The following is a 19,019-nucleotide window of genomic DNA, read 5'->3' on the forward strand; positions in this document are numbered from 1 at the left end:
TTTTTTTTTTTTTTTTTTTTTTTTTTTTTTTTGGTACTAGGGATCAAATTCAGGTCCTTGCGCTTGCGAGGCAGGTGGCGGAACATGTGTAGTCATGTTAAAGCTGTAGTGTTTGGGACATTTTGAGATTGCTGTAATCTTCTCTTAAATGAGATTATAGTGACCCACTGTCCAATTTTTGTGAGGCTTCTCTGCATTGAGCTTCAGATAGATGTGAGGTCAAAGCCCCTTACATTTTAATGTGTCCTAGGTTCCCTGGGAACCTTATTAGAATCTTATTAGAATGTAGATTCCGACTCAGAAGTTTGAGGTGGATCTTCCAGGCAAACTAGGCTGTGGACCTCGTGTGAGCAGTAAGGTATTTGGACCTTTTTGGATTGTAAGGCATTAGAGGCAGTGAATAGACATGTAAAAGTGTTTTTCAGACTTTGGTGTGTTCACATTTTCTTGTGAAATTTAAACTAACTTTTAAGTTTAAAAAGTTGTACTCTACATGAGCATGCATAAGTGTTAACCATTTAAAGCTGTGCTAAATGCATGTCTTCATCACGGTTGACCCAAAGTTCATTTTTAATTGGCTTTGGAATGCATTATGTAATTTTTTTGGCAAGATACTTACCTTCTTAATTATGTTTTGTTTAAGATAATGTTGAAATCAGCTTGCATCCTGTTCAGCACACACACTAATTGATGGTAGAACAACTGACCTGGAAATGTGTTCCATCCAGAGCAGAGGGCAACCTACTGGCCTGAGATTCAAACAGTTCCCATGGACAGTCTATGAAATAGAAGCCCCACTATTGGCCAGACACAGGAACTAACTAGCTAACTCTCTAAAGCTTTTCCCTTTACTGATATACCAAATCTAGACCCAGAATTTGGAACGGTGATCACAATACTAATTCCAATCAAAAACTTGATTTCAATGAATAATATACTTGGAGACCCAAAGCATCTCATCTTTCTCTCAGAAGCTAGTTTCAAAATGTGCACGTTGCAGTGATTTGGTGACTGATTATATTGCCTTAAAAACTCCTTCTGGAGATATATTCACCTACCATAAAATTCAGTCATTTCTGCTAAGTTCAATTTAAAACATACAATGAAATGGTTTTTAGATATTCAGTTACACAGTGTACCACAATTTTCTTTTCCTTTCTTTTTCTTCCTTTTCCCTACCTTCAGTGGTGAGGGCCTTTGGACTGAGCCACACCTCCCAGCACTTATTTTTTTATTTTAAAACAGTAAAACATGTTCATAAACTCCAAAGTGAACCTGTGCCCATTTGCAGTTAGTTATCCTTTTCTCTTCTCTCCCCCATCTCTTGGCAACTGCTAGTCTATTTCCTATTGCTATGCATTTGTCTATTGAGATTCACTCATATATATGGTCTTTTGTGATTGATTTCTTTCACAAATGTTCTCAAGGACCCTTCATGTTTGACACATGTGGGTGTTCGTTCTGTTTTTAAATTGCCAAATAATATTTCATTGTGGATATTCCACATGTTGCCTAGGCATTAACTATGGATAAAATATATTGAGAGACTTTGGTTATTTTCTGCTTTTGGCTGTATGAATAATGTTGTCATGAACATTTGTGTCCAAGTTCTTATGTGAACAGATGTTTTTCTTTCTCCTAGACTATGGATAGTATTTCCAGATCATATAGTGGCTCTATGTTTAACATAGAGTTTCAGAAACTGCCAGACTAAAATGCCCACATCAATTTTCATACCACCAGAACGGCATGAGGGTCTAATTTTTTGATTTCTTAGACAACGTTTATGATCGCTTAATTATAACCATCCTAGTGGATTTGGAAGGATCTCTAATTATAATTTTGTTTTGTATTTCCCTAATGGTACTATTTTCAGCATCTTTTCATGTACTTATCAGCCAATTATATATATCATGTTTGGAGAAATGCTTGTTCAAAGCTTTCACTCATTTTTAACATTGTTATTATTGAGTTGGTAGAATTCTTTCCATATTCTACATACAAAAACCCTCATTAGATGTATGATTTGCAAATATATTCTCCCATTGTGTGGGCTAGCTTTTTTTTTTTTTTTTTTTTTTTTTTTTTGGTACCAGGGATTGAAGTCAGGTCCTTGCGCTTGCAAGGCAGGCCACCAAACTGCTGAGCTAAATTCCCGGCCCTTAGCTTTTTGCTTTCTTGATGGTATTATTTGCAGCACAAAAGTTTACATTTTGATAAAGCCCAATTTATTTTTACTTTACTGTTTGTGCTTTGGCTGTCATATCTAAGAAACTATTGCCTAACTGAAGGTCATGAAGATTTACTGCTATATTTTCTTCTAAGAGTTTCATAGCTTTAGCTTTTAAGTTAGGTCTATGGTTCAAAGTTGATTTTTGTTAAGTTTTTGTATGGTATCAAGTATGGGTCTAGTCCTTTTGCTTGAGTTGTCCCAGCACCGTTTTTGAAAAGCTGATTCTGTCCTCCATTGGATTGTCTTGGCACCTTTATTAAAAAGCAGTTGACCATAAATCTCAATTAAATTCTATTTCTGGACTCAGTGCTATGCTATTGGTAGATATATCTGGCCTAAGAAGATTTCCATCCTGTCTTGATTGTTGAACTCAGGACCTTGTGCTTGCGAAGCAGTCATGGTGCCCCTGAGCTAAATCCCTGGCCAAATTTCTGTAGCTTTTTGTAGGTTGAGTATCCCTTTTTTTGAAATGCTTAACATTAGAAATGTTTTGGATTTCAGATTTTTTATTTTGAAATATTTGCATATACATCCTAAGGTATCTTAGGTATGGGATCCAGGTTGAAACACAAAATTCATATATATGTATATTTACACATTTATATGCTTATTTCATAGATAATTTATACACATCACTTGAAGAAAATTTTATACATTTTTAATATTTTTGTGCATAAAACAAAGTTTGCATACACTGATCCATCAGAAAGCTCTCAGCTACACATATGAACAATATAACATGGTATCACCATTATTCCTGATGAATCAATGAGTTTCTTTGCCTATGTCATGACCAACTGATGCATTGTTGCCACAAATAAAGACTTGGTGCTGTGCCTTTTCCTAAATTTTTGGAGCCAGCCAATTGAAAATTCATAGCTCTCTTCTATTTGGACTCCATTGCAATAGGACTTTGTTTGTTTCATTGCCAACATACCATTAAGTAATGCATGTTTGCCTTGATGCCAAGGGACCCACTCTTTCAATACATGACTGGAATCTTTATTTTCAGCTATACAAAATGTATTTCTTTCTTTTAACTAACTTCTGTTTATCCTTTCCATCACAGAACTCTACAGTTTACCCTTCTGTTTCCTCAGGGTCAGATATGATGGTCGTTCCAACACATACTCTGCTGTGAGATGTTTCACACGTTGATATCCAGTTGCTCCAACAGCTGGACTTTCTGCACCATAAACAGAAATACTCCCTCTTTTTCTTTTCATAGGCTTATCTTTATGCCCGCTTGACATTTTCAACAGTATTTTTAATCTTTTTATAATAGCAGAAAATAAACCGAATAGCAACAATAACAGAACCCACAGAACCAACAAACAAGTGCACGCCTTGCATAGAGGTCTTGGCACTGTGGGTGGCTTTGTGGATAACCTGCCGTTGGTGTATCCATGACAAATTGTGCAAAGGCCATTTATTATCCTTAGTGGGAGTGTTTGCATGTAGTGATGTGGGTGTGCAGAAAAAGACCTATGGCAGGGGCAGGGGATGTAGCTCGGTGGTGATGCCACCTGCCTCACAAGTGCAGGGTCCTGAGTTTGATTGCAGGTACAAAACAACTATGGGAACTGTAGGGCTTTGAGTATATATGTTTGCCTTTGGAGCTACTGAATAAATTGTGTTGTGCACCTGCAGTTTTGGTTGCAACTTCCACATGGAGCCAAGTGTTGAGTCCTCTACCTGTGGTGTCGTGAAAGTCTCAGAATTAAGGTCTCAGAATTAGGAGAATTTCAGGGTTTAGAATCTGCTAGTGAGTTTGAAATTGAGAAGCCTGTCTTCCCATGTTCTTTTCTCAAGATTTTTTTTTTTTTTGGCTTGGATGTTCTGAACTCTTTCATTTTAATATGAACTTTATGATAAATTCCTCATTTCTTCAATAAAACAACCTGGCATTCTGGTAGAGATTGTGTTGAATTTTTAGATTTGTTTGGGAATTCTTATTAATGAACATGTATCATTTATTGAGACATTCTTTAATTTCTTTCAACAATACTTTGTAGTACTTTATCCTTTAAAGCACATGGCAAATCCCAGATAAATTGGGTGTTATCTGCATAAACCCCACAGGTGTGACAACTAATTTTTAGATGTGTAAAACATTCAGATGTATGCTCTTGACAAAAATCTATTATTGAGCTTTATACCTGAAGCAGCATTGTTTTGGCCCATCCCAAGCAACTTTTACAAAACTGCACCTTGACATTATCATTAGTAATAGGTAACATCTACTGGCAAGCTTCTCACACACACTAACTTATTTAACCTTTCCAAAAACTAACGAGGTGAATATTGTCTAATCCCCACTTCAGAGGTAGGCACAGAGCTTGCCCAACATTCTGCAGCTGGTAATTTTAGAGCAGGAATTTGAACCTCCCAGACTGTCTTTGCAATTAGAACACTTAACCACTGTTTGGCAATATGTGTAGCTGCAAAAACTAATTTGTGTATTGTGACAGTTACAGTGAAAAGTAAACACATTCCCCACTCAGGACCATTTTTGTCCTCTAGCAACCATGTTCACCTCCTTAGTGTGGCTTTTTTTTTTTTTTAGCTTTTCTGTGGCTTTTAGGATGTCACAAAGACTCAGTATTCTGTGGCTTTCCCAAAGTGCTCCATTTTCTGTGGTGTGCAGTTTCCTCTTATGGAGCACTCGTAGGAAAAATTTTCCACTCATTTTGGAATAAAAAACAATGTTGTGTTTCCTTAATACCCAGGTTTTCAAGATAGACATCTTGAATATTGTAACAATATATGTTTTCCTCTTTTATGGATCACTTATAAACTTAGAACAGCTGGGCACCGTGGCACATGCCTGTAATCCCAGCCCTTGGGAGGCTGTGGCAGGAGGATCACTATGAGTTTGAGACCAGCCTGGGCTACATAGTGAGTTCCAGGTCAGTCTCAACTACATAGTGAGACCCTGTCTTAAAAAACAAACAATCAAAAAAATAACAATAAACTTAGAGCAAATTTTGCAGCCACTTCTGGTAGTTATTTCACACCTCACCCTGCAATCATTTATGTTTTATTTTTACCTCATTATTATTCTTGCCTGATTTACTTATGAATTTGCTCTGGATTCTTTGGAAGTGGGTAAAGAATAATGAATTAATTAGTAAATAATTAAATGATAAGAGCTTCAAGTGGGAGTAGAGCAAGGGAGATGAAATTTCAGCTCAATTTGGCAGCTCTAGAGATTTTTGCAGTCATTTGTCAGTAAAATGAAGATTTCATAAATTAGAATGGATAGCTATGGATCCAGTCATGGGAATAACCTTCTATAATTAGTTAAAAATCAAGAAAGGAAAAAGCAATGACTTTATCTTTCAATTTTACTTTATTATACATTCTAGCAATATCATAATAACAATATAGTAGTAATCACAAAAAAGGATAAAGGGAGCAGTGGGAGGAGGAGTAAAGGGACGTAAATGTGCATAATTATTATGTATCACAAACCCACACTAATAAAATATTAGTAGGTAGGATAAGTTTGTGCAGGATCTGAACACTTTAAGTGCACTTCACCTTACAAAACTTGATATTAGTGATCTTTTAGTTGCTGGGTTCATTCATTTAAATAAACTGGCTGTAAGATTAAGAATTTAAAAATCTCAGCAGTTAGTTTTTCTTTAAAATGACTTTTATTGAAGTAAAATGTATATACAATAAACTGAATTTTTAAAAAGTATGTATATCTTTCAGTGAGCTGTGGCATCTAAATGTAGTCATATAACCAACATCAAAATCATCCCCAAAACTTGCCTCTTATGATTTTATGGTGAATCCCTTCCCCCTACCCTGGCCCCTGGCAAATATAGCTCTATTTTATGTCTATACAGGTTTGCCTTTTCTAGAAGTTCATAAAATGTACAATGCATAGTCTTTTGTGTCTGACTTCTTTTATTCAGCATAATGCTTTTGAGATTTATTCATATTGCTGAGTATCAGTTGTTCATTTTTTTATTGCTTAGTAGAATTATTTTGCATGTATATATCACAGTGTACTTATCCATTCATCAGCATATGGACATTTGAGTTTCTTCTACTTTGGAGTTTTATGAATAAAGCTGCCATGAATACTCAAGTGTGGGGGAATTTGTGCAAGATGATAGTATATTTAACTTTATGAGAATGGCAGTTAACTTTCAAAGCTCATTTGCAAATTCAAATGAGATCATTAAGAATAGAAGTTATTGTTTTCGCACACAATTGATTATAGCCTAGGATGACCTGAAATCCATTCACAGTAAGTCCCCAACTGTATGACTGGGGAGTTACTTTGCTTTGATATGCCAGTCCCATCTGCTTCTGTATGTGTCCAGCACATGTACTCCTAGGGCCTCATTTGAGAAGGAGCAGAAGAGAAGACTTGAAGGTTCATTGTAATCCTGAGTCTTAGTGATACTTTCAACTATAGGAGTTGAACCTGAAAAGCAGAAAAATGGAGGAAGGGAATATTGTTGATACAAAGAGAAAAAGGTTCCGAAGTTCCAAATAAGCTGATCTCAAAGGAAATACGTTGCTTCACTCCCGGTAATTCCTGAACAACTCCTAGAAGAGATCCTGCCACTTATTTCTGGTTGGGGAGGGGAATAATCATCTGAACAAATTCATTAGTTGTAATATCCTAAACCCCTGAAATATCTCCATCTGTCTGCAATTTCTTTTACAGAGAACAAAAATATTTCACATACAACTAGAGACAAAAATAGGTTTCACTTGAATTAGAAAAGCTACTTATGTTGAGAGTTAATTATCAGGCACAATAAGGATATTACAAATACATGCTCGATCAATCATTCCAACGGTCCTGTCTGTGCAGGAGATATTATTAACTTTATTTGGTAACAGAGATGATAAAACTGATAGGTTAAGAAACTTTATTTTTAATGTGAACATTGCCTTTTACGGGTCAATAAATAAGCTCTGTGTCCAGAGATTTTTTTTATCATACATAAAAGCCTACAGTTTTGCTTGAAATGATATGAAAGATTTCTGAAAAACAAGATTCTTAGTAGAGCAACATGTTGTCTGAAGATACATTGATTGAAACTTCACTATTTTGCACATAGGGCAACTATAGAAACATAATTCTTGGAACCATGAACATCTAGTGCTATTGATAAATTAAAGAAGTATTTATGTAGAAGTAGAAACTTACTGAGTGCTGGAACTTTTTAAGGGTTATTTGAGTTTTTTTTCCCCTCCCAAACGTGTATCTTCAAAATTTTTAAAGTAAGAAGAAAACAAATGAGTTTATTATTCTTTACAGATAAATACAGGTTTTCAATACAAAATATTTCATTTTTTCTCTTTTGTCCTATATTACTTTTAAATGTATGTACCTGATTCACTTACTTTTAATGACAGTTTGTATTTGGAATTTTTGTGCTAAATGTTCAGTTCTCATAAACTGTCATGATTTTTCTGTAGAATGAACATTTTTTAGTTAGATCTAAACAGCTTAAGCATTTTATCAAAGTATCCTCCATGTTTGCTTTCACAGGCAATTAAATAGGAAACAAATTCTGCCAATGTATATAATCTGGAAACAGATTTGCCATCAACAGTATAAGATCTCGTGGGTAGACTGATTGCACACAGCATGCATTGACTTTGAGCTACAGATTTTTTTTTTTTTATTGCCAGTTTGCAACAGGAAAACCCCTCCTGCAGCCCAGAATCTTCCTTGAATACCACCGAGCCTAAAGCTGTCACCATTCAATTGCCAAACAGGGTGCTTCTGCCAGACAGTTTGGTCACAGTTTCTCATTAGCAGGCACCTAGCTTGGGCATGGCCAAAAGCTTAGGAGGAGTGATAGTATCTCACCTCTTTGGGGCATCAAAAATCAGCATGTGAACTTCTTGCCACGTTCTTTTGGTGTTCTTTTGCATCCCAGAGTGGAAGCAAATGAGTTCTACCAAAGTGAAGTGAAGTAGAGCTGTCCAGGTGCCAGCTCTGAATGGTATTTATTTAAAAATCAGACAAAGGTCTACTATCTAGAATATATAATGAACTAAAAAAAATCAGATTTTTAAAGACCTGATTCAAAAATGGGCATCTGAAATGAACAGACATTTTCTCAGACAAAGAAGTAAAAGCAGCAAATAAATACATGAAAAAATATTCGGCATCAATGGTTATTTGAGATGAAAACAACACTGAGATTCCACCTCACCCCAGAAAGAATGGCTGCTATCAAGAAATCAACCAATAACAAATATTGGCAGGGCTGTGGGGAGAAAGGAACCCTTCTCCATTGTTGGTGGGAGTGCAGACTGGTGCAACCACTGTGGAAATCAATATGGAGATACTTTAAACAACTAGGATTGGAAGTCCCATTTGACCCAGCTATTCCCCTGCTGGGCGTCTTTCCGAAAGAATTAAAAGAATCATACCACAGCGATGTACGTGTACCATGTTCATAGCAGCACAATTCATGATAGCTAAAACTTGGAAGCAGCCCATTTGTCCAGCAACTGGGGACTGGATAAAGAAAATGTGTGTGTGTGTGTGTGTGTGTGTGTGTGTGAGTGTGTGTGTGTGTGTGTGTGTGTTTTAAAAAATAAAATGGATTACTATTCAACCATAAAAAACAAGAAGTTAAAGACATTTATAGCTAAATGGATGCACAATGAGGCTGTATTCCTAAGTGAAATGAAGAGGACACACATGTGTAAATATTGAATAGTTTCTCTGGTGTGAGAAACTGAAAGTGTAAATAAGGATCAAAAGGTATAATTGGTAATGTGAAATGGGAAGAAAAGTTGCAAAGGGGAAGGGGAAATGGGAGGGGTAGGGGAATGGAAAGAGGGGAGTAGAATTAACATGAGAAAAGGAAAAGACTCTGCAGTGGGGTGGAGGGGTTGAAGGTAGGGCAGGGGAATGAGGAGAAAATAAGAACCAAGATATATCATGTAAAGGTACATGATCCCAATGATGAATGTCGTCATATCATATACCTAAATTGTACCAATAAACTTAATGAATTAAAAAATCTGGTTTAATAGGCTAGAAGTCTATTCACCAAGGAAGGGTCGGACCACAAGATGTGAAACTTTCAAGGGATGCCGTTAAGAAAGGTACTAAGTACCCCAGTGACAGGAAGAAGCATGGCTTTTGTCAAAGATATCACTGCCTTCAATTTGCCTGACCTGAAAGACCACCAGGGATCTTAACCAAACATTCTGAAGAAGTACTGATCAGCGACGGCGAGAAAACACCCCAGAGGAACCGAAGGAGTGGCACCCAAGAATGGAGTTAAACGGACCTTTATTAGTCTGGCCAGACGGACCCTCCAAGCAACGACTTGGAGAGTGCCTGGAGCCCAGAGTACAAGAGGGTTTTATATGTTTCTAGATGGGGGCGTGGGGGGGGGAGCAAGCAAAATTACAGAAGTGAAATGCGGCGGTTAGAAGAAAGGAACAGAACGTATAGTTTGCACAGGATGAGGCTGACGTTTCCGTGACAGAGCTGTGGTTAATCTCCATAGGAATGCCGTTTCTGTGACAAAGTGTAGGGCTATGGTTAATCTTTAGGGGAATCATCTATCTCTTCTACCTGGAAGGTTCACACTTGGTGTTTGTTCCTGACCATTGTCCTGAGTAAACTCTGCCTTTTTAGTGACCTTGGGCCTTTCTTGTTCTCTCAAGAGAGCGAGTTTAACCTTAACTAAGATGGCGTCCATGCTGGCACTTTACGCCTGCCAGACCGACCTCCTAGATAAATTGGTCTTAAAAGAAGCAGCATTGATCTAGAAGAGGTGTTTGGCTGCTTTTTGAGAGAAAGAGAAAAATGCTTTGCAGTATCACAGGCCCCATGTGAAAGAGTTTCCAAGGGCTATGCTCTACTAGAAGGGACAGCTGGCTACTTCCCACACCCCCATGACAGCACACTCTGTTCCCTGCCTGCAGAGCCTTCTGGATTGGAGGTTTGTCAATTAGAGCCTTAGAAAGTGAATATACAATCAAGACTGATGGCTGATATTTAAGGTGAAGTCTTAAACAAGGAAAAAATGGCAGAAAGAGGTTAAAACAGGAATCTATATCCTATAACCTTACACATATCAGGATTTGATTTTTCTTCTTTGGAGATTTTAATGACTTTTTAAATTTTTCCTTACTTTCAGAATCACCTTAGTTGAGAATCACCATTAGTTTCAGAATCATTAGTTTTAGAATCACCTTAGTTTAAATAGTAAAAAGATTTGACTATTCGGGGTAGTATTTCAATCCAGAAATGGTCTTTTAACTGACTGTAGATAGATGCCCAAGGTGATAGCATTAGGAGGTGGGGATTTTGGTGAAGTGGTTAGATTAAGAGGGTGGAGATCCTCTGACTGGGAAGAGCACACAGAAAATTGGCCCAAGAGAGCTCATTTGTTCTTTGTACTACACAGGGACACGCAGCAAGGAGGCACCACCTATGAACCAGTAAATGTGTCTTGGCCAAACCCCATCTCTGCTGATGCCCTTGTCTTGGGTCTCCCAGCTTCCAGAGCTGTAGGAAGTAGATTTCTTTTGTTTATAAGCCACCTTGTGAATCAAATTGTGCTATAGCAGCCTAAATGGACTGAGACATTCTCCAGTAAAATCAAATATGTCTCCATTTTCTCTCTCTTTGAAATCATATTTTTCCTAAGAATTATAAGTTTTCCTTATGTTAAACTCACACATTGTAAAGGTTTATATGTAAGTGTTTTATATGGGGGGGCATTAGTGTAAATGATGTCAGATGTTTAAATTCAGGTTCCATTTGTTCACTGGTGATATGTACCAAAGTGACTTTTATATGTGGTTTAGCCTTGTACCTTGCACCCTCGGTATAATTGCTTTTTAGTTTCAGGAACTTACTTTTGACAATTAGTTGAGATTTTCTGTATAGATAATTATGTCATCTTTGTATGGAGACAATGCATTTATTCCTTCACAATTTGTTATACAATTTCCTTATTATATTAACTAGGACTTTTTTTTTTATTAGTACATGCTTGCAGTACAGAATGTTTACATTCCTTGTGTGGAGTTGGCACTTGCACATAGCACATCTTTTTTTCCTTTTTTCATCTCTTTCCATCCCTCTGACTCCCTGCATCTGAGTCTTTTCTCATTTGAGAAAAATCTGTCTCCTTACTTCATACTACCTATCTGTTGTTTTGCTCTTTATGTAGAATTTGGGCTTCTCATACACGAGAAACCATGTGATATTTAAGCTTGTGTGTCTAACTTATTACACCTAATATTACAGTCTCAAGGTGCATCAATTTTTCTACAAATGACTCAGGTTTTGTAAGGACTGGGGAAGGGGACATTATCGGGACCTCTACTGTGGGTCCAGGCCTGTGAGCCACCACAGCGCAAGGTGAATTAAAAAACAGACAGAAACAACACTTAGAGTGAAGAGGCTGGTCCTGGGAATTGGTCAGTGCTGCTGATGGCAACAAAGACAAAAGGCCCCAAGCACACTCAGTATTTATTGAATACAATTGTGTGAAAGAATAGGGAGCTAGGGAGCTTTGAAGCCATCTAGTGAATTACTGCCAAACACCTGGCACGACAGCACCAGGCAAAGCTGTCAGGGAGTAGGCACTGCTTATCTTGCTGGGATAGAAGAAACTGGTACTGGGACCAGGTGCAATTAGCAAGTAACCCACAAGGTCAGTGAGAAGCAGTAATTCAGAGGAAAGGATTATAATTGGGGTCACGCTGACCTCAGCAGCACCTAACTCAGCAGAGCCCTGCCACTTCACAGATGAGGAATTAGGCCTCGGTGACAGCCAAGGAGCAATGCTAGCCCAACTCTGCTACCTGACATGCCCATTTGAGTCACGTAAGGCTTTGTTCTGACTCCTGATAAAAAGCAATATAGCCGAATTGAGGAAAGCAAGAAGCAAGTGCCACTCATAGCCCACTAGTACTGGACAGGCCCATCTGCTGCAAGGTTTATCTTCCTTTATTACTGAATATTAATCCACCGTATGTGTGTGACGCATTTTCTAAATCTGCTCCTCTGTTGATGGAGCTATAGGCTGCTTCCAAGATTTAGCTATTATGAATTGTGCTGCTATAAACATGGGTGTGAATACATCACTGTAATTTGATGTCTTTAACTCTTTCTGGAAGATACCTAGATGGAGGATAGCAAGGTCAAATGAAATTTCTAATTTTTTTTCTTTGAGGAATCTCCATACTAACTTCTGGAGTAGTTGTACTAGTCTGCACTCCCACCAACAATGTAGAAGGGCCTTTTCCCCACAAGCTTTCCAGCATTTGTTATTGTTTGATTTCTTTTTTATTTTTTAAACTTTTTTTCAGCTTTAATTGAGTTTATTGGTACATTTTAGGGGTACAGTGTTATTGTTTGATTTCTTGATCATGGCCATTCTTTCTCAGGTAAGATAGAATCTCAGTGTTGTTTTCATTTGCATTTCTCTAATGGTGAGCATTTTTGCAAGTCTTTTTTGGCCATTCGTACTTCTGTGAAGTGTTTATTCATTTCACTTGCCCATTTTTTTTTGATTGGGTTTTTTATTTTGAAAAGGGTCTAATTTTTTTAGTTCTTTATACATTCCTCTGAGGAATAGCTGGCAAAATCTTTTCCTACTTGGTAGTATTATAGATTATATCTAGATGTCCCCTCAAAGCCTCATGCAGTCATAGATGAGGCTATTTGGAGGTGGCTGAGTCTAAGGTGTGTGATACTGGGGTTAAGGGTGAGATGCTGGGGTTAGGAAAGGCCTAACCTGGGTGTAAGTAGCACCACCCAAAAAGTGAAAGGATAAAGGGGAGAAGCAGGCTGCTGCTTCTGCTGCTATTGCTGCTGCCTTCTGCCCATCTTGCCTGGACAGTATTTCCTCTGCGATGCGCCTCTGCCACGCCCCTGCCTTGGAGCCAGCTGATTATGAATGGAAACCTCTACAAATGGGGAGCTAAGATAAACCTTTCCTCCTTTAAAGTCAGGTGCCAGGTATTTTGTCCCAGAAATGAGAAAAAGCAACTAAGATTTGTAGGTTGTCTTTTCACTCTGTTAGTGTCCTAAAGGAAACCGTGCTGAGATTTAACAAATGGGACCATATCAACCTAAAATCTTCTGAACTAAGACTTTCACTACAGTGTTGAAAAGCACTGGTGAGATTGTTGTTCTTGATATTAGTGAGAAAGCTCCTAATTTCTTACTACTATCAGGTTAACTGTAGATTTTGTAGGCATTTTTTATCAAGTTGGAGAAATTTCCCTCTATTCCTTTTTTCCTCTGAATAATATAATTTGGAGAACTTCTGTCATGAATATTAATAACAGTTTTACTGTTGTTGTTGTTTTTTATAGCTCATAGCATTCTGTTGTGTGGATCTACTATTTTCACTTAACCTGATCCCTATTGATGGATACTTTGGTTATTTCCACACATTTTGTTAGGGAACAGTGCCACAGTGAGTAATAATATACATACATTATTTTACATATGTGTCAACTCCTAAGAGCTGAAATGTTAAGTAAAGGTGTATATGTGCATTTCTTACTTTATTAAGTTACTCTTGATAAAGGCTGTAATAATTTATGCTCTTATCAGTAATAATAAAAACTATAAGAAAAGTGATAATTTGATATAGATTTGATTTACATTTCCCTTACTATAAGTGAGGTTGAATACACCTTCTCTTTCTTTCTTTTTAAAAATTGTTTTGGTACCAGGGATCCAACTTGGGACCTTGCGCTTGTGAGGCAGGTGGTGGAACCACTGAGCTAAATCCCCAGGCTTTATGTCTTCTTTTTCTGTATTTGAGTCACATATATTTCTTTTTTCATTTCATATACTTTGTCTATTCTTCTACTGGACTATTTTTTGTATGTGTGATACTGGGGATTGAATTTGAAGCATTCACACCGAGCTACATCCCCAGCCTTTGTTATTTTTTATTTTGTGACAGGGTCTCATTCAATCACTAAATTTCCTAATCTGCTTTCTAACTAGTGATGCTCCTGTCTCAGGCTCCTGAGTGCTGGAATTTTAGACATGTACCACTATGCCTGCTTGATTTTTCTTTTTGTTATTAGTTATACTGTAGTAGCTCTGTAGATATTATAGTTTAATGTGAGTTACAATTGTAGGTATGCACACTGTTTTAATACGGAGTAGACATTTTGCCTCAGAGGTGTTCAAAACATGCACTTACTTCATAGGGCACCAACAGGGAATTTATGGACCAGCTCTCTTGACCATGATCCATTTTATAATACATTGATGGAATATTGCTTTATTTAGAGAAGACAACGCAGGCCTCATCAACTATTCAAACTCCACATGAAGCGGCCTGTTTTAACATAGTCTGCTTAACATGTCCTTAGAAGGCAGAGCCTGAATATTTGGCAGTCACAAGTTTGTTGAGTATCCAGTGACCTGCATCTTTTTCCCAGCAAGAAAGAAACAGCTGCGGCCTATCACCTTTGAGGATTTTGGCCAACAGCCTGGCATCGTGGGAATTTATTCAGCCTGCATTTCAGAGATATTCAGACCCAGCTAGAAGGCAAAGACATGAAAGGGAACGAAGAATATTGAAAATTTAGGCCTCTTGTGTAATTCATGGCAAGAAACAAAGCTAATTTCTGCTAAGCACTTAATGAAAGATGAACTGAAAATTGCTAAGAAACACATTTAAAAATAATTAATAAGTATGTATAATATTTTATTCAAATTGCTTACACCACACATGCCACAGTTTGAAAATATTTTGCACACTAGAAAGATGAAAGCATTTGATACTTTCCTGGAGATGGAAGGATAAGGATAGCCCTGAATTTTTGAAGTCCTCACAAGATGGTTCTGCATATATTTCACATAGTCATCAACTACTTTAAATCAGCAAGGCCTCATTTGGGACTCTGAACAAGTCAAGAAACAGTATGTGGCTGATTGAAATGAGTGACTTAGAAACACAGGGCTATAAGAGGTTGGCTATTGCTGTGGGTTTTTGTTCAGGTCCCTTTCCGAATTTTAAGCATAAGACTGCTCACCTTAGAGTACTTAAGGCCAGAGCTTTCCTGAAGAGATGAAACTACAGAACAGTTTACATTAATTCCTTTTTACAAAAATTTTCTTCTTCAGTTCTTTCATAATTAGCTTTTTGACCTCTATGCCCTATCCTAGCCTCAACAGGTCAAATCAGAGAAATGCCTTTATTTCTTTTTTCTCCCCCCACCCCATTTTCTTCTTTCCTTGAGAGCACATACCTTATGTTTATGGAGCACTAGATGTGATTCAACAAGGATGAATTCTAAATCTAAAAAAGGTGCCAGATATGGCAAAGTGCATAATTTTGACTCCAAGCCTTGATTTGGAAGTAGGGTCCAGAAACCTAGGCAAGTTGCTCAGGGGATTTTCATGAGGTTGGTCTGGAGCTGCATGAGGTCATAGATAGAAGTCAATGCTCTGGGATAATGTGAACAAGACATATGGTGACATTCACGCAGGTCAAATAATTGTTGGGCCCACTATACTTGGTCAGCCATGGAGAACACCCCAGTACATAGCACCTGTGAACACAAGGCAGAAATAGTCAATCTTCCCCTTCAGTTAAAAAATGAAGAGGGAATAAGGAGTGGGGGAGATTTTAAATGTTCCCAAAGAAGCAGCATTACTTTTTTCACCAAAGTTACAATACCTCCAAGATGAATTCATTAATGACAGGGAGAGAAAGTTCAAATGGTTACATCCCATGCATGGCATTAAAAATGGAGCTCGAGCATATGCAAACAGCATGTGTACTGCAGCTTGGAGGGGACGGTGGGGTGCAGACTCTGGGGCGAGAAATAAGCTTATGCTGAGAAACCATCTGGGAAAACTCTTAGTCTAATTTGAATTGAACCAAGCTGAGACCTTAAGCATTTCTTCCCAATGAGATCCAAGTGGAACAATGACACACTATGAAGGCTGATGTTCAGTTGTGGAGATTCCCATGTGTCCTCGCCTAACAGCTGTCGTGGTAAGTCCAGGCTGCTCCTGAAAGCTAGATAATTAACCGTCGGGGGCTTTGAAGTCCATGGAAAGCTGCTTCCTACTGTGGTACATTTACAACTTCTACAACTGCCACGTCAAATGTTCAAAGCCTCAGCCACATCAGTCCTGCTAACTCCTTTAGATGTTCAGGTTTCTCAAAGGTATTCAAATCCCTGATGTTGCCATTTGAGATCTTTCAAGACAGGAGTTTACAAAAAGAATTTATTTTAATCATTAGATTATTAAATAAGTTTGGAGAAAACATGGTTCTAAGTCATGGATGTTTATAGCTTTTTTTTTCTTTTTTTATTTGAGGGAAGTTGTTTTTAAAGAGATCCGATTTAGGAGGACTGAGTATAGAATTATCCAGATAGGAGCATCACACTGAGCAACATGAATATAATAATTTCTTAAAAAGCTTACTAAAGAGGCCAATTTTTACCTCTGTCTACCTCAGAAGTTTTTAAATAGGCCTTTGGGAAAATATTTACAAAAAGGTTCAGGGGCAGGGACTTTAGTTCAGCGGTTCTGCTGCCTGCCTTGTAAGTGCAAGGACCTGAGTTCGATCCACAGTACCAAAAAAAAGGTTAAGAATAAAGGTTAAGAACAAATAAGAACTAGTTTATGTATGCTTTGAAGGTAATGGAATAAAGCACAATTGAGTGAATTACACTTTGATTTACTTATGTTCCATCTATCTCTCTGTGACATTGTGACAGTTGGATTCTGCAAAAGACTTTTTGCTTCTAGATCTTAATCACTTAAGGCCAAGTGAATATAGTTTCAGTTTGAAACTGTTGAAAAGAATTAACACAATATTTTAAAGGTAATGTTTCACAATATAATTTTGAAGTGAATTACCAAGATTTTGTGAAATTATGTTAGTTAATTCTTAATACATTGTAGTAAGAAAAATGCCAGTGTTTTCATGTTGAGAATATAGGGTTAGTAAAGGGTGATTACCAGTTTGGGTTTATCTTTGTAGTAGAAATCAATGTTAATTGCATTGATACAGAAATTCAGGACTTAACCTGTAGTGTGGAAATCATTTGCACTTAGCAGATCTTCGTAGTTATTTTTCTTTTAAATTTATGTTGTTTTGCCTCTAGGGAGTTGATAGAAAGGCACTGTGTTTTGGTGGATAAAGTTAAAATGGTTTCATTAAATGTTAATGGACTTAATAGTCCAGTTAAAAAGAGCCAATATATTAGCCTGTATTAAGCACTCAGTGCTGACATGGCTTATGTTCAGGAATTGCATTTGGGCCCACAGAACCGAACATCAGATGTGAGCATAGGTTATGAATGGGTTTTGCTATAAGGAAATAACCATTCTGTTTATAAATTACTCCAATTGTTAATAAAGCAGCGATTTCAGATTCAACTAATTGGTTTATTTTGGCCCAAAGAAAGATTCGGACATCTTTTGAACATTAAGAGCACAACATGGCTCGCTGAACTCAACAACAGGATACAACTTGAGTTACATAAAATTCCTGAATATGCCTCTTTCTCTAGCACCTTTGCTATAAAGTAAGCTAACAATGTGATAGAGAAGAATTCGAGATTTTATAGTGTTTTGCAAATGTGCAAGAGATTTTTGCTGATTAGTTTTCTTGGAAAGGGAATAGTTCTGCTATAGTAAATATGTGTCTTGAAAAATGCTTTCATTCTTGGCTAATGTAAGAGATTTAAAGTTGCACCATTCCCTCCTCATTAGATGAGAGTAAGTATTCTTTTGCAGTTGTAAGCAGTTAAAAGTACATTATTTAGAGAGAGCCAGGAACACAGGCTCAGCTTAGCCAGCAATTCCACATGTCCTTCCTGTTCTTTTTTTCAGGAATCACTAAATCATGTGTCTTTGGCTACATCTTCAACATATCCTTTGAAATCAAACAACACTCCCTTTTGACTTATCTTTTGAACATTTGCAAATAGAAATGCTCCATGCTCTCGCGACACATGAACCATATGGTTTAGATGTAGGTGAAGAACATAATACATGAATGAGGGTCTCCATTTCTTCCCTCTATTTTATAAAATCGTGAAGATTTCACTGAGATCACAACGTGGTGTGACACAACGGTGTCAAGTGCTTTCATTCATTCAAAAAGTATTTTTGAAAACTTTCTACATTTCAACTACATTCTTTTTCTACTATTTTCTTTTCTCATCTAAAGAAATGTAAAATCTTCACAGACACATATAATCATCTTTATCAACAACAATTCTATTGTTAGAGGTATGAATCACGTCCATCAACTCAGTACAAACAGTATACATAAAATGGTGACAGAGGTGGCTGGCGAAGACATAGAGGAAAACACGATGGATCAGTGATCTTGTGGAGATTACTGAATTCTCTTGATCTTAGTTCCTCAGCAAATGAAAGTTCTCTAAAGGGCATCTTCTTGCTCTTCAGTTGTGTGGATCATAGCGAAGCTTGTTGTCAATAATTGTCTCAGTACAACAGGAAATACTGGTTCTCTAGACCCTCCCTGGGATGTGCATTTTTCTAAAATTCTGTTTGTATTTGTTTTGAAATGTATATTATCTCCTTATGTAATGTCTAAGTACTTTGAAACCTGCTAGGTACTTCATGAGAAAATGCAAGGAATATTTACTGAAAGATCACATCTTTTTAGGATCAAGAATAAATTCCAAGGTCAAGTATCTACATCTCTTTTATAGACAAATGAAGGCAAATCAGGAAGTTGATAGAAGGAACATGATATAATAAAAAAGTAGCCAAGCAAGTCTGCACAGACATTCGCCA

The 19,019-nt window shown here is 37.2% G+C and overlaps 1 protein-coding gene across 1 annotated transcript in view; it reads right to left on the minus strand.

Moving 5' to 3' along the window:
• Gyg1 (glycogenin 1) overlaps positions 1-9,939 on the minus strand; it is a 46,430-nt gene extending 36,491 nt beyond the window's left edge. Inside the window, exons 1-2 of the mRNA XM_010625344.2 lie at positions 9,813-9,939; positions 6,530-6,677 (exon numbers count right to left, since the gene is read on the minus strand). Coding sequence (XP_010623646.1) covers positions 6,530-6,677; positions 9,813-9,939 — 275 coding nt within the window. The remainder of the gene's footprint in view (positions 1-6,529; positions 6,678-9,812) is intronic.
• Between the last annotated feature and the right edge of the window lie 9,080 nt (positions 9,940-19,019).

Source organism: Fukomys damarensis, unplaced genomic scaffold, assembly GCF_012274545.1.
Source record: "Fukomys damarensis isolate Sample0158 unplaced genomic scaffold, DMR_v1.0_HiC HiC_scaffold_37, whole genome shotgun sequence".
Lineage (NCBI taxonomy): Eukaryota > Metazoa > Chordata > Mammalia > Rodentia > Bathyergidae > Fukomys > Fukomys damarensis.